The sequence below is a fragment of the Trichoderma virens genome (assembly GCF_000170995.1).
Source record: "Trichoderma virens Gv29-8 chromosome Unknown TRIVIscaffold_5, whole genome shotgun sequence".
NCBI lineage: Eukaryota > Fungi > Ascomycota > Sordariomycetes > Hypocreales > Hypocreaceae > Trichoderma > Trichoderma virens.
This window is the reverse complement of record NW_014013744.1, coordinates 2,028,844-2,044,167: the sequence shown is the minus strand read 5'-3', so window position 1 is coordinate 2,044,167 and position 15,324 is coordinate 2,028,844. Positions and strand designations below refer to the sequence as shown.

The 15,324-nt window shown below is 52.4% G+C and overlaps 4 protein-coding genes across 4 annotated transcripts; all 4 read left to right on the top strand.

The window, feature by feature from the left end:
• Positions 1-361: 361 nt before the first annotated feature.
• TRIVIDRAFT_83144 (uncharacterized protein) lies at positions 362-4,080 on the top strand (the record flags this gene model as incomplete). Its single annotated transcript, XM_014102563.1, has 3 exons — positions 362-861; positions 945-1,141; positions 1,214-4,080. 3 exons carry the CDS (start codon positions 362-364, stop codon positions 3,952-3,954), a joined length of 3,438 nt encoding a protein of 1,145 aa, XP_013958038.1.
• A 1,477-nt stretch (positions 4,081-5,557) lies between these two features.
• TRIVIDRAFT_190743 (uncharacterized protein) lies at positions 5,558-7,524 on the top strand (the record flags this gene model as incomplete). Its single annotated transcript, XM_014102562.1, has 2 exons — positions 5,558-7,341; positions 7,425-7,524. 2 exons carry the CDS (start codon positions 5,558-5,560, stop codon positions 7,522-7,524), a joined length of 1,884 nt encoding a protein of 627 aa, XP_013958037.1.
• A 3,130-nt stretch (positions 7,525-10,654) lies between these two features.
• TRIVIDRAFT_89322 (uncharacterized protein) lies at positions 10,655-13,560 on the top strand (the record flags this gene model as incomplete). The annotated part of the gene is made up of 5 exons (XM_014102561.1): positions 10,655-11,286; positions 11,610-11,909; positions 11,969-12,056; positions 12,118-12,532; positions 12,605-13,560. The coding sequence occupies 4 exons, from the start codon at positions 11,668-11,670 to the stop codon at positions 12,619-12,621; spliced, it is 762 nt and encodes a 253-aa protein (XP_013958036.1).
• A 71-nt stretch (positions 13,561-13,631) lies between these two features.
• TRIVIDRAFT_45822 (uncharacterized protein) lies at positions 13,632-15,020 on the top strand (the record flags this gene model as incomplete). The annotated part of the gene is made up of 1 exon (XM_014102560.1): positions 13,632-15,020. One exon carries the CDS (start codon positions 13,632-13,634, stop codon positions 15,018-15,020), a length of 1,389 nt encoding a protein of 462 aa, XP_013958035.1.
• Between the last annotated feature and the right edge of the window lie 304 nt (positions 15,021-15,324).

Here is a 15,324-nt window from a genome sequence, read left to right as displayed (position 1 = left end):
CAAGGGTAACAGTGGCCTGGCCCTTGTCTTGACACTGTGTTGGTGGGATGCTCAAAGGCGGTGACCCTGATTGCTGAGTTCTTCTTTGTCTTGGCCTTATCTTATCAGCACGCGACACTACCAATTAGGCAGTAACTAAGCCCGCCGACGTTGCCCCACCAGCGATGATGCTATGCTATGGGAAGCCTGCAGCAGGACGTATCCAGCTTGATGACTGATGAAAGCTTCAGGGCTGAATCTTCTAGAATCGCCACAGCAACCGCAAACTCAACGGAAGCATCGTGCAAGCTGTTGCGAGGCATCTCTGTCCATGTCCTCTTGATGTCTGTGTGTAGCTACTAGCAAAGTTCAAGCCGCCGCCATGTTCTCAACCTTCACAGGCAACTCGAGGCGGCCGAGGAACGTGAACCTAAGCGGCCAGGCCAGCAACCCGTTCTCCAACACATCATGGACCCCCTCGGCCGTTTCGAACGCTACAAAGACCGTCTCGGACGCACAGGCCGACAGAGAAAAGCGACAGGCCGAGAGGCGGCGTTTGAAGGCGGCGTCGCAGATACAGAGAACATGGAGAGGATATAGATCGCGGTCCACTCTGAGGGACCAGCACCGGCATGACTTCGACCTCATCTACCAATCTCTACCAGATAGTGATGTTTCCCGGAGGGTATATGTTTCTTTCCCTCTCCTTTTGTCCTTCTTCTCGCCCAACCGAGCCGGCGACATGCAACGTCTGTTTTTATTCATCAACGACTGTAATAGTATTTCCCTTCAGCAATTTAGCGACGCCAGCCGTCATCCCTCACGCCTTCAAAAATTAATGGTCAAGCTTGTGCAAGCTTTGGGCGTTTCTGTTTCCAAAGAGTATGTTTAGAATTGCCCTATAGCTCGTGAAAGCTGCTGCGAGCTTGCAATCCATCACAGGCATACTAACTCGGCTTGCTTAGAAATACGTCATTGGAATTACAGTATCTCCTATCACTGATCAACCACCTGGCCACCAACTTCCCCTTCACAATACTTGGATCGGTCGACGAGTTCTATACAGCCTTGGCCAAGTTTTGCCAATCAAGGCGCGACCGAGAATGGGTGGACATAGTGGTCAGATCTCTCTCCGCACCATTGAGCGCAGGTGCGGGAAACAGTATGTTATCCTATTACGGCGTCATTTTTATAAGTGTTGCATGACACTGGTTGCTAACTTGGCCGTCCACAGATTCGGATGCATATAGGGCACTGGCGCTTCGATTTCTAACAGCCCAGGATCTCTATCTCTTTGAGGAGAATATCGATCAGGTGGCCCAAAGCATCGACACAGAGAAGCTCGCGGTCGAAATACTCAATGCGTATAGCTATAAATCCGATGCTTTACCCGAAAAAGACCGTCTCTTCTGGCTCTTGGCTCATTATATCGATTTGAGTAGAGCGCAGAAGAGTTCAACCCAGAATCTGGTCCATCTGAGCGTTGTTTTCACCCAGCTATCTGCTCTATCATCCGATATCAGTATTCGAATAAATCCCGACGACGTGACTACCGGGTCTCTTGCATTCTCCTCGTCGTCTTACATTTCCCGTCAATTATTGTGGCTCGTGGACAATAATGGCATCTCCAATCTGCTGCATGATTTCTCCACTAGCCTGGCACAGTCTTCAACACAAGAGCTCGAAGGAAGTGAGCTCCTTGCTGGCTATATCTTGGCTTTGCTTCAAAGTTTCCCTAGCAGAGCGGACGATACCCGCATGAGGCTGTTTCTCGAGGAGATACCCACTACAGAGGGGCAGGTGCCCATCGTCAAATACCTCTGGCAGATGATGACCAAGACCTCAGTGTTTCAAAAGCTAAGAACAGAGTCTGAGCGACCAGCAAAGATACTTCACAGGTATTTCTATGGCAGCTCCTCTCAGCCCTCATTGCACACGGAAGAGCAGGAATGGAGAATTATCCTGTTATTCCTGGAGCTTTACACTTTTATTCTCAGGATCAGTGATGACGAAGATTTTTTAAGTGGCATTTACCCTCAAGTTTTGAGTAGCGACGTGCCAAAGTCACGCACCCGATCGTGCAGCTTGGCGTTGAAGGATGTTGAAGCGCTCATCACTTTCCTCAAGAATACCGCATTCGCTCTACATTACAGCGTTCAAGAGATCACCCAGACTCAGGCAGCTCTCGAAGCGTCATCAAAATCTCGACTAGAGTCATATTGGGGAGATTCTTCAAAGAACCTAGAGGAATCCAGGGGCCCCAGCAAGAGTCCAACCTCGGAGGTCTCCACGAAGCTCGATCTGGAGAGCCTTCGCGCCATCATCACAACTTCATTAAAAATGCTCTACGAGAGAGACTCGAGGAAGCATTTTCTATCGGCAAACCACTGGCTTATGACGAGCAAATTGGAGAAGGAAGACTTCATCGGAGCCGTCATAGCAGAAGAAGAGAGGCAGATTCAAGAGCAGGCCGACGATAGCGACATAGAGGCTGATGAAAGTCAAGATCCTTCGTTTGATGACGGTTATGGACTGCATTCAACTTTTGCCGCGCAACGGCTTTCCCGCAATGTGAGACTGGAAAGGATCAAAGCTAACCAGATGCGCGCCCAAAGGGAACGACGGCTCGCCGAGATGGGACCCAAATTAGAGGTGCTAAAGCACATCCCGTTTGTTGTTCCGTTTGAGACGCGAGTAATGATATTTCGGCAATTCGTCAACCTCGACAGAGTTCGTAGAGGTGGGAATCATTCGATGTTGATGGCTCCGGTTGGAAGGCATCACGCAAAGATCCGCCGTGGTCAGCTGTTTGAAGATGCATTTGAGCAGTTCTACCAGCTCGGAGAAGGTCTCAAGGACCCCATTCAGATCACCTTTGTTGATCAGTTCGATACGCCCGAAGCGGGTATCGATGGCGGCGGTGTTACCAAGGAATTTCTAACGAGCGTTACGTCAGAGGCCTTTGGAAACGGGGCCGGGGGGCTTGGAATGTTCACATCCAGTGGCAAAGAACTGCTGTATCCTAATCCCACGGCTATGGATGTGCTTCGTGAATCACTGCGGAAGCAAGGGTTGACGGAATCCGATCCTGAGTGGAGAGAGGCGATGTCTGGTTTGCTCAGACGATATGAATTTCTCGGCCGCATTGTTGGCAAGTGCATGTATGAAGGCATTCTTGTTGATCTTGCGTTTGCCGGGTTTTTCCTCCTGAAATGGCCATCACCCAATCGAAAGGAGGAGAACAACTACAAGGGAAGTGTCAATGATCTTCAAGACATGGATGAAGAGCTATACAGGGGCCTCCTTAACCTCAAGAATTATTCCGGGGATGTTTCCGCCCTGGGGCTAGACTTTACCATAACGGACCAGATATCGGCACCGGGCGAGCCCGTCGAGATTGTCACAAGGAAGTTGGTACCAGGTGGCGACGAGATGCCGGTTACAAACGACAATCGCCTACTTTACATATCCTACGCAGCTCGCCATCGCTTAGTTGTACAGCCGGCTCCCCAGACGACCTCTTTCCTGCGCGGACTTCGCGAGATTATCCGGCCGTCGTGGCTGTCCATGTTTAACCAGTCTGAGCTACAGCGCCTGGTTGGCGGTGACTCGATGGCAATTGATGTTGAAAACCTACGCCAAAACACAGTCTACAGCGGCCTTTATGCCATAGGCGATGACGGGGAGGAACACCCCACGATCAAGATGTTCTGGAACGTCATGAACAGCTTGACAGACGCCCAGAGGCGCGATGTTCTCAAATATGTTACGTCGACCCCAAGAGCACCGCTGCTTGGCTTTGCACAACTGAATCCAAAGTTTGCCATCCGGGATGGTAGCTCGGATCAGGAACGACTACCAAGCGCGAGTACGTGTGTCAATCTATTGAAGCTGCCGATATACAAGTCGGAATCAACTTTACGAAAGAAATTGCTCTACGCGATTACGGCAGGGGCTGGATTTGATTTGAGTTAGAACTTTAAGGCTAGGTTATCAGCATGATAGACGGGAGAAAGAGTTGGATTGCAAGGAGTCGGTGTATGGTTTTTACCTCAATAGCAATATTAGAACAGGACTAATATTTTGGATTACGTTTGCGCTCTGCCTATGACTTATTTCCTTACCTTGCCGTGTATACATTCTACCATGACTCTTCTTATGCATGCATGGAGATCTTCACAGAGTTATTTACGCTAACAGAAGCTCTACAGTGTGCAACCAACCACAGTCAACATGACTCCAATAGCACTGTTCTGATGCTGACGTGTGTTGGACAGTATAATAAGCATGAACTGTTCATCAAGTCTAGGGTGGGATGGTGAGACGACCAGATGTTATAGTCAGCATGTTGTCCCGGGATGGCATAGAATGGTCTGGTTGCACTTTGGACCCTGCTTCGGGTGTTTTGTATTATGATGAAGACATATTACGTGAGCTAGAAACCAAGGACTTGATTCTTTGCTCAGTCAGATGAAACGTTCACAGCAATGAATGCTGAGTGTGTATCCTCAGACAGATAATAGATAGATGATATGTGGTTTTACAACATCGCCTGTAGGCCCATAGCCTACCCTATACCTCGGGATTCGATAGCCGGATGTCTGCTTCATACTGCGTAGACCAAATATCTACCTACCTAGGTATATGATAACACTACTTAAATCCAATAGATAACTATCTAGGAACTGTTTGTACCACGAGGTACTAGTTTCGGCTTAAAAGGGTGCCGTGTATTGAATGGGCTGCAGACCGCATGTTGCGGACCGCGGTTATGACAGACGGCCCGCCTGACAACGAGGCACGAGCGGGTTTTGGACTTGGACCTTGGACTGGGAGCTCGCCACGGGTCAATCGACATATCACGGGTCATGCGTCACCCGGTCCGATGCCAGCTCACCACTTGTTTCTGTTTGGGGGTTTATAACAATACTATTAATCACCGTCTTATTCGGCAACTTGTCATAGGTAGTAATACTCGTACCCGCTAGAGCCCCTTCCGGTCGGTACGTGGGTACCTCAGGCAGCTCTGCGAAGCTGCAGGATATGAGACTAGCCGCACAGCTTTAAGGCACAATGTCGCCGATATCGAAGCCAGCCATTGCGTGAGATGTGAGAATTTTTGCCCTTGTTTCCACCAAACAAGGATCTGGCGTCTGCGGCATCGGTCAGCATCACGACGGGGAGCTGCTTCGAATTGTAGACATGTTGTAATAATAATATACCTTATCCAATTATCAAATGATTTTCTGGGGGCGGTTATTAGAGGCTTGTGGCAGCAGCGAAGCTCTGCCATAGGAAATACCTGAGAGCTACTTCATAAGCCGAGCTTAGCCACCTCCTCGCGGTGCAGGATTCCATTACCCCAAGTACCACACAAGTACAGGGCCCATCCGGCTGCGATCGGCTATATAAACCCGGGTATCGGGTCGGACCTTGGCAGCCAATCGCTGGGCAGATAATAGTAACTCGGCCGCCGGTCCTTGACGTCGATGTCGCAGCTTTTCTTCCTCCCAGCTGCTCCCTCTTCGCCAATTGCCTGCTCCGGAGCTGCGAGGAATTCTGAAGACCACTCACCACAATGCCGGCTGCAGCGCCCGTGTCGAGATGCGCCCTGCGCACCACCCGCGCGCTTCCAAGATGTCGGGCAGCGAGGTTCCTCGGGCCTGTGGCAGCTACTCGAAGAGCTCCTGTCATGATACGGCCGTCAATAGGCATGCCGGTTGCTGCCGTCAGATCTTTCAGCACCGCTATGCGACTGCGGATGGCGGCCGAGGACGAATCCTTCGACCCTGCCACCATTGAGCGTGAGTCGGACCAGGTTGACGTCTGCATCATCGGCGCTGGTCCCGCGGGGCTCAGTGCCGCCATTCGGCTGAAGCAGCTGGCAAACGAGGCGGGCAACGAGGACTTCCGAGTCCTGGTGCTGGAAAAGGCCGGCGAGGTGGGCGCCCACATTCTCTCCGGCGCCGTCATCCAGCCGTCTGCCATCAACGAGCTGATCCCCGACTGGCTTGACGAGTCGAACCCTTCGCGGTTCGAGCATGCGACCCCGGCCGGCAAGGACAAGATGCGCTTCCTCACCAAGACGGCTGCCATTCCGATCCCCGCGCCGCCCCAGATGAACAACCACGGCAACTACATTGTCAGCTTGAACCAGTTTGTCAAGTGGCTCGGCGAGCGTGCGGAGGAGGTGGGCGTGGAGCTGTACCCTGGCTTCGCTGCCTCCGAGGTTCTCTACAACACCGATGGATCGGTCAAGGGCGTTGCCACAAACGACCTGGGCATTGGGCGAGATAACAAGCCCAAGGATTCCTTTGAGCGCGGCATGGAGTTTCACGCAAGAGTCACAATGTTCGGCGAGGGTTGCCACGGCAGCTTGACCAAGAAAGTGGTTGGCAAATTCGACTTGCGACGAGACAGCGAGCACCAGACTTACGGCTTGGGCATCAAGGAAGTGTGGGAGATTGATCCTGCCAAGTTTGAAAAGGGCCTGATTGTCCACTCTATGGGCTACCCCCTGCCCAAGGACGTGTACGGCGGCTCTTTCATGTACCACTTTGGAGAGAACCTGGTGAGCTTGGGCTTGGTTGTGTCATTGGACTATGAGAACCCCTGGCTCTCTCCATACCAGGAGTTCCAGAAGCTGAAGCTTCACCCGCTGTTCAAGAACGTGCTCGAGGGCGGTAAATGCATCTCGTACGGCGCTCGAGGTCTCGTTGAAGGCGGCTTCCAGAGTATACCCAAGGTTGCCTTCCCCGGCGGCGCCCTGATCGGTGATTCCGCTGGCTTCGTCAACGTCCCCAAGGTCAAGGGCACGCACAACGCCATGAAGTCGGGCATGCTCGCCGCAGACGCTGCATGGAAAGCCCTGAACGACTCTAGCGAGGGCACCGTCTTCCTCTACGACTACGAGGACGCGCTGCGTAAGTCATCCATCTGGAAGGAGCTCAAGGAGGTGCGCAACATGCGGCCGTCGTGGCACAACCCGCTCGGCGTCTACGGCGGCGTCGCCTACTCGGGCCTGGAGGCGTACGTCCTCAAGGGCCGCGTTCCGTGGACGTTCAAGCACGGCAAGCCCGACTATGCATGCACCAAGCCCGCCGATCAGTTCCCCAAGATTGAGTACGAGAAACCCGACGGCAAGATTACCTTTGACATCCTGACTAGCGTGTCTCGCACCGGCACAAACCACGAGGAGGACCAGCCCGTGCACCTGCAGGTCAAGGACTGGGACGCCCACACTGACACGACGTATCCGACTTTCAAGGGCGTGGAGAACCGCTTCTGCCCGGCTGGAGTGTACGAGTACGTGGAGGACGAGTCAAAACCGCACGGCGTGCGATTCCAGATTAACGCACAAAAGTGAGTAGCATCTCCCTTCCCTTCCCTTTGTTCTTTTACTTCTCTTGAGAGTGAGTGACTAACAGTGACATCCCGAAAAACAGCTGCATTCACTGCAAGACGTGCGATATCAAGGCTCCTCACCAGGACATCAACTGGCAAGTCCCGCAGGGAGGCGAAGGACCCAAGTACTACATGACATGAGGCACATCGATTCGATTCGATGGGAGGGGGTGATTCACACGACGACGTTTGGGGGGTCTGGCTGATATGACATATTGATATGTACAATGTTATGCATGTCCTGGGAAAGGAAACGCCCAGAAAAAAAAGTATTCTTTTTTTTGGTTTGTGTTTATAGGTGCTGGGGGGAGTATCAAACAGGGCGGTCGGGCTGAAATCTTGCTTTTTGTGCTTTTTTTTTTTTTTTTTTTTTTTTTTTTTTTTTTTTTCGTATATCATGAGAGTCGAGAGAAGTATATAGGTGGCAGGTTACGCGTCTTCAAGCATATGCAATCAATATCAAAAGACGAATACCAAAAAAAAAGTAAAAGAAATTAACAAGAAAAACAAGAAAGCCTACACCGAAAGTTTACCCCAAAGGAAAGAAAAAGCTATTAGTCCACTTCATCACCGCCTCGGGTTCTCACGGACTGGCCATCTCGCCTTTCTGCATTGGCTCCAGATAGTAGTGCTGATATGAGAGTGGATAGCCCGCGTTCCCTCTTTTTGCGTGTGTCAAAAGTATCGCTCTTTGGGCTCCGCAATGGCTAGCGCTCACGGGGCTGGGCTGGGCTGGGCTGTGTGGGTTTTATACAAGTCTGGGGAACATTATGTTTTTGGGAGGGGGTTGTCTTTTGCGTGTTTATACGTGTTGGATTTTGGATAGAATACGTGATGAGATGGGCAACATTTTGCTGGTGGTTGTTGCGCATCACGCGTTGGGTCAGGACCTTGCAGCAAATGTGCAGCTACGAAGTACGAGTGGAAAAAAAGAGGAAAAAGAGGAAAAAGAAAGAGGCCACTTGTTTGCTGTTTATGCGTTGCATTCTTTTGTTGCATTTCACGGCTGCACAAAGGGCAGACAGAATGCTCTGGCTGTGCTGTGAAACATGAATTCCTCTGGCTCGTTCCGGTCTGCTGCACCTGTGTCCCAAAGAGGCCACCGATTCGGCGCGAAGCAGGATACAGACAGTGCTACGTTCAAGTACGAGTATACATTACATTACATACGAGTACGATGCTGGACTTGCCGAAAGGGAAGAAACAGAAAGAAAAAAAAAAAAAAAAGAGGCAGGGAAGAAGAAAAAAGTTTTTTTTCTCTCCATCGCCCATCTTGGATTTTTTTTTTCTTGTTTTAGCACATCTTGTCCCTCTTTGTGCGTGAATTATAGCGCCGTGACGACAAGATTTGCTTGGACAAGCTCAATGCTACACCAGCACGGGCATGGGCAGGCGAGAACGCAAATTTTTTCTGGACCCAAAGCGGCCAAAGTATCCAGTTCTGGCAGCGATGCGGCGCTAGGGTCCAAAGTGTAACGTGCTGAGCAGCTGGGGTCACCGGGTTGGAAAATTGTTAACGGGGTACTTGGCCGGAGCTGGCGAGGTAGCAGTTACAACGATCCAAAACTTCCGCGATTGCGCCGGCGCATCAAGCCAAGCAAGCTACGATGGACGGGGCGGCGCTGCTGCAGCTGGGCCATCAGCTGCAACTCGCTTATCCAGAGCGAAAAAAAAAAGTGAGAAACGACAAGCTGGAAAACGAGCGATACTAGTACTCCATACTCGTGATAGTAAGTATACGGTAGAAATGGCATCGGGGGGTCATCTTCTCGTGCATGCAGCAAGATGCTCGTTTTCGCGTCCGTTGGGCTGAGACAGGTTACAGTGACAGAAAGGCGCGTCAAGCGGACAGCCGAGCTTGTACCCAGTACTTGGCGCTAGAGCCACTCACAAGGCCGCAAACAGCAAGATTGCTGGGTGGATGCGGCTCAGGGCCCATGGTTGGTTCACAGGCAATGACTCACTAACGCCAGGATGCGCCTTGTGCCATTTTTGCCTCCTCCCAGGCGGACTTGCCCACACTGGCAGCAGCGAAAATTCTGTCTGCTGTCTGCTGTGTGCGGCCGTGCAACGCGACTCGTAATCGCTTCCAGCCTGGACACGACACGACACACCAGCCCAGACAACAAAGCACAGAGGTTTCGCTGCCGCCGCACATGAGACGACGCTGAGACGGATGCTGTTTGTAGCAGCGAGCACATGTCGCTTATCTTGGCCGGCCACGCAACAGGGGCAAAAGTGCGTGTTTCAGAGCTCGTGTTGTTCCATGGCCGTAACTTGTTGTGGTGTGGCCGCTGAAAGGACGTGGTTCAGCGGGTGAGGGGGGTTTGGGGGGCGATGAAGACGCAATTTCAGGGAGTGGTTGGTGGGTAACGCTCATAAAAGGGGGGGCGAATGGGCGCGACACGACCAACCGCGGGTCCACTGCCCAGCCCCGTCGACTTGCCTGGGGCTGATTGACCGTCGCTCGCCCCAGCAACAGAACTGACTGGAAACCCGGACACGGAAAGCAGAGTCAAGCGAATTTCCCCGTCACCCCATCGGGACCAATATTCGCCATCCGAGACGATGAGCGCTCAAGTTTCGTCGTGGTGGAAGGGCGGGCACTGGCACAGCGAGGCCAGAGCAGGTCGACGGGGCCGAGACGGTTCCAATGTTCGCTCTATCGCACGCTCAGTTGCTTCCGCGGGCGGCAGCGAGCATCGAAGCGCAGCTGCACGCATGGTCGAGTGGCGAGGGGGGTCCTGCGCTGCCGTGGACTGCATGCGACACAAAAGGGACGACGACAAAAGAGCAGCAAAAGCGCTGCACCTCGAGATGCAGGCCGAAGGAAGAAGAAAGAGGAAGAAAAGGGAAGTGAAATGAAGCGCTGGTCGGGTTGGAAGAAGTGCGTTTGCTGGCCTCAAAAGCCCTGGCACAGACACCGTGACCGCCAGCTGCCCCCCTGTCTCGCCCTCGTCACCCCCCCGTTATCCTGGTGCCACAGCGCTGGTACCGCGAGGTTCTGCATGCTACCGCGATACTTCAGGGGGCCTTGTGAGCCGTGCTGGGCAAAGGAGATAAAAGCACGGCGGCGCGGCGCTGTGATTGGCCGCGCCGGGGCCTAGTGCACACGCTAAGCTGAGCTCGGGTCTGCCAGAGGCGACGCCACAGGTGGTGTTGTTGCCTGGGAGCCCTGCCTGGGCCTTCCGGAGCGAGAATTATAAGTACCCAGCCCTTCCCCATCCGCTGTTTCCTCGTTCTTGCGAGGAAGTCCCGACCGGCGGCCCTGCGTACCTCCCACATACGTTCGGACCTCTCATTAATATTTTCCCCCCTCCAACGACGTCACGCCCCACCTATCCTCAAAGGCCTCGCTTGCCACCTTTTTTTTCCTACTCTCCACGCTCTCTACTTCATCGGACGCCAACGTTCCTTGAACAGCCTCTCCCTTATCTAAAAAGCGTCAGGAAAATCCAGAGCGGAACAAGCGAGTCTGCTCCGTTTAGGTCGCACGGTGTCGACGTCCTGCGACCAGGCAATAACAGAGAACTGGAACACGTTCCTTAACGCCGTCGCTCCCTCCCTAATCCCACGGGTGCAATCGATCTTGTTGATCGCCGACGAAGACTTCAAAGCGATACAAAGTACTGCCCGTCGTCGTCGCCCTTCGAGTCGTTGCCTCGTTCTGTAGAACGCAATTAAAAGAAATAACCTCCAAAAAAATTGCTTGAAAGTGAAGACGAGACGATCTGAGTCTCGGTTGTTGGACCAACGCTTTTTTCCAAGGCTCGACCTTCGTTCTCTCACCTTATTCTACCCACCTTGCTGTTTGCACCCGGCATTCGCAAGGACTCCAAAAAAATATCTGCTTGAGCAGCATTCTGTAGGGGAGACATTCACTTGTTCATCTCCCGCATTTAGGTAGGTGGCAACAACATTTTGTGTTGCGTGTTTCCTCCCTGCATTCCCTCATTCACTGCGCCGCCCTGCTGTGGCAAACACAACACGTGTTCTGCCAGCTGGCGCTGCAACAGCCACATCAACAAAAACACGACTTCGCCTCCCTTCATCCAACTTCCTCTTCCTTTCATCTCGCTTTCAGCCTGTGCAGCGCAGAGCTCTGCTTTTGTGCCAATCAGCAGCTGCATCATTATCACTTGCTTCTTTTTTTCCATCTGTTGGGCTGCCTCGATGCACCATTAATCATCAGGATATGCAAGTGGCTAACATCATCTCCTGCATAGACCTGCTCAGTTTAGGGTTGCAGCCTCGCCGCACGCTTTCTGATCTCTAGTCGCGATCATGGAGGGCATTCAAACGCACCCGGCCAATGCCGCGCAGGCAAAGGCTTTTACCGCCCCTGGTTCGCTGTCGTTCCCCGGTGCCTCTAACGAGCTCACACCACCATCAACCAATGCCGATGGCAGTCAGCGAATGGCTCCCAATGGTCAGCAGGCTGCAAATGGGAACGGGGTGACTCCTGCAACTCCCGCTGCCACGCCTGCAGCCTCTCAGGGTCCCAGTGGTATCACACCTACTCTGCAGTATGTATACACTTGAGTCACTTTGACTATGCTCCTAGAGACTTATCTCGCAATCAAAGGAACATCGTGGCAACCGTGAATCTCGACTGCCGATTGGACTTGAAGACGATTGCCCTGCACGCAAGAAACGCCGAGTACAACCCAAAGGTGAATACATGGCGGCCCACAGAGATTCTCGTGGAGGCATAAGGGTGCTAACAGCATGTAGCGTTTCGCTGCCGTCATCATGCGTATCCGCGAGCCCAAGACAACAGCCCTGATCTTCGCCTCCGGCAAGATGGTCGTTACTGGTGCCAAGTCCGAGGACGATTCCAAGCTGGCTTCCCGAAAATACGCCCGTATCATCCAAAAGCTTGGCTTCAACGCCAAGTTTACCGATTTCAAGATCCAGAATATTGTCGGTTCATGTGACATCAAGTTCCCCATCCGTCTCGAAGGTCTTGCCTCTCGTCACCACAACTTCAGCTCTTACGAGCCTGAACTGTTCCCTGGTCTAATTTACCGTATGATCAAGCCCAAGATTGTGCTGCTCATTTTCGTTTCCGGCAAGATTGTCTTGACGGGTGCCAAAGTGAGAGAGGAGATTTACCAAGCTTTTGAAATGATCTACCCTGTGCTTCAAGGTTCGTTTACACTTTACGACTACTTTTTTTTTTCTTCTTTTAGACAGCACATTGCTAACTCACACGCCATAGATTTCCGGAAAGTCTAAATGCACTTTATGGGCATGGTCAGAGATGTTTCATCTCGTGTACCACCAGTATCGAATTACCTTTTTTTAAAAAACCGACGTATATGACTAGACCATTACGGTCATGATACCACGACTACTTCATAGGACGTCGTTCGCCCCGGGACCTTGGTAGGCCACAACCAAGTGTCTTTGTAGGGCTCCGCCTGTACCATTTGATTTCTGCTTGCATTGCATTGGCGTTGGCAAAGGGGGGAAGGCCAGGAAGAGGTTCTATTGCGTTTTTTTTCTTCTTACGATGGATCTGGTTCACGGCAAAAAGAACAAAGACTACCCATCCCGCGACACAACATAGATTGCTCGTGGCCGCCTTCAGACTGCTATGTCGGTCTTTCGCGGCCTTTTTAATGCTTTCGAGGGGAAAAAGGTCAAGTTGAAAGTGGGCCGAAGGAATGTTGCTGATGAAGTGGGGAGCAGCCAAGGCGTGATGGCTGGTTGGTGTTGTGAGGCAGTTGCAGCTCCATGGCCAGCGGTCGTGGGGCTGGACAAATTATGAGGACATCTTACGCCCTTTGAGGGACGAGATATGATTAGTTTACGCCCTTTTGGTCCTTAACACAGGGCGTAGCTGTTACAAAAGCCTAGTTATGACTGGTCTTTTGCAGTTAGCATTATCACAAGAATGCTTGATTCTGTCCTCTAATCGTCGTATATCGCCTGATCCCACTTGCGTTTGTGTGTCGATGTGATTCTACGTAATTCTCTCTCTCCGCTCGTCAATTTTTGTGGGGGGCCTTTTGCGTGTGCCACATGGTTCGGTAAGCCGGTAGAAGCCCGACTATCGGATGGCCCCTCCCACGAGTTGACACCCCTCCTCGTAATTGGAGTTGCTTGCTCTTTCAGTAATGACAGGGAGCCGATAGCATGCGGAAGTCGTATGTAGAGAATATATATCAGTCGAGAAGATCGAGTCTCTTTGCGCATAATACTCGTTTTGACAGTATCATTCTCAAGTAGCCAGCGACTCCAAGATGAACGACTCTCCTCAATCCATTCTCATCATCGGCTCCGGCGTATATGGCCTGTCAACCGCCTGGGCGCTCACCAAGAGGTCGTCTTTTGATAACACTGTCATCACCATCGTGGACGACGTGCGTGGAGCATCTTTCCCACCGGGAGACTCTGCCAGCGTGGACTCGTCAAGGATCATTCGAGCTGACTATGCGGATCCGGATTATGCCGAGCTAGGGGCTCTTGCACAGGAGGAATGGCGCAAGCAGGGCGATGACGAGCTTGGTGGTCAGGGACGATATACCGAGTCTGGCTTGTTTCTCGCGGCAAACGAATCGACGGAGCCCAAGATGTCAGGCATGGGCTATACCAGATCCAGTTGGGAGAATGCATCCCGCATCGCCAGTGAGAGCGGGCAACCCCATAAAATTCGATCTCTGGAAACGCCCGCAGCATTGCAGCAATACTTAGGTGTTGACGGTCATCCCGGCGATTGGGGGTATGTCAATGAGCTTTCCGGATGGGCAAATGCTGGCGAGGGCATGAAATGGATGTACGATCGTGTCAAGGCCACAGGCAGAGTCAAGTTTGTGGATGCACGAGCGGAGGAACTCATCACCGAGGGCAAGAGAGTTGTCGGCGCAAGATTGAGCGATTCTCAAATCCTGACAGCGGAAGTCGTATTTGTTGCCGCGGGCGCATGGACTGGCAGCCTGATTGATATGAGAGGGCGGATAGAGGCCACAGCACAGCCTTTGGGCTACATCGACATCTCAGAGGAAGAGCTTGAGGTACTGGCAAAGCAGCCTGTAGCACTGAATCTCAGCACTGGCTTGTTTATCATTCCGCCGCAGTCGCGCGTTTTGAAAGTTGCGCGACACTCCTTTGGATACCTGAACCCAGTGCTCGTTGAGACAGCCCTGCCTGCCTCGCCCTCAGAGGAACGCAAGCCCATTGTCGTGTCCAGGCCACTGACACAGCGTGATGGGAGCAGGAATGCTACCTCACTGCCGCCAGACGCAGATCAGGCGCTGCGCCAAGCCTTGAGGGACATGTCACCCGTTAAAGGGCTGGACAGCCGGCCATGGAAGCAAACGAGATTGTGCTGGTATTCCGACACGAGCGACGGCAACTTCCTGGCGGACTGGCATCCGGGCTGGGAAGGGCTGTTCGTTGCGACAGGTGATAGCGGCCACGCGTATAAGTTCTTGCCCGTCCTTGGAGACAAGCTGGTGGACTGCATGGCAGGGAATGGAGGCAAGCTTGGAGAGAAGTGGAAGTGGAAGAAGGAGGCAGCAGACCACGCAGGTCGAGAAATTGGTGGGAAGTTCAAGGGGCTGGTGACGATGGACGGGAGCAGGGGAGGGAGTCCAGGGTTGATATTGCAAGAGGAATTATCCGGGAGATGAGGCAAGACATGCCGTCATCTTTGTCCGGCATGTCCGGGGGTGGTAGCATTTCGTTTCTGATGAGCCAGGGTTTGATGAATCCTCTATGAGTAAAGGCTGGTAGATATTTGGTGCGGGCAGTAATAAAAGAAATTGAAGTTGGGAGAAAAATTATTTGTGCTCTTTCGAATTTTTGTGAATGTTGTGATTTACGGGCTTTGATCCTTCCTATCAGCCAAGGCGGAATTATGCCTATATCGAGGCTGGCGCCGTTAACGATGGAGCCGTAACTGGTAAATGCATAAGCCTTGGTGCTTGATCGTCA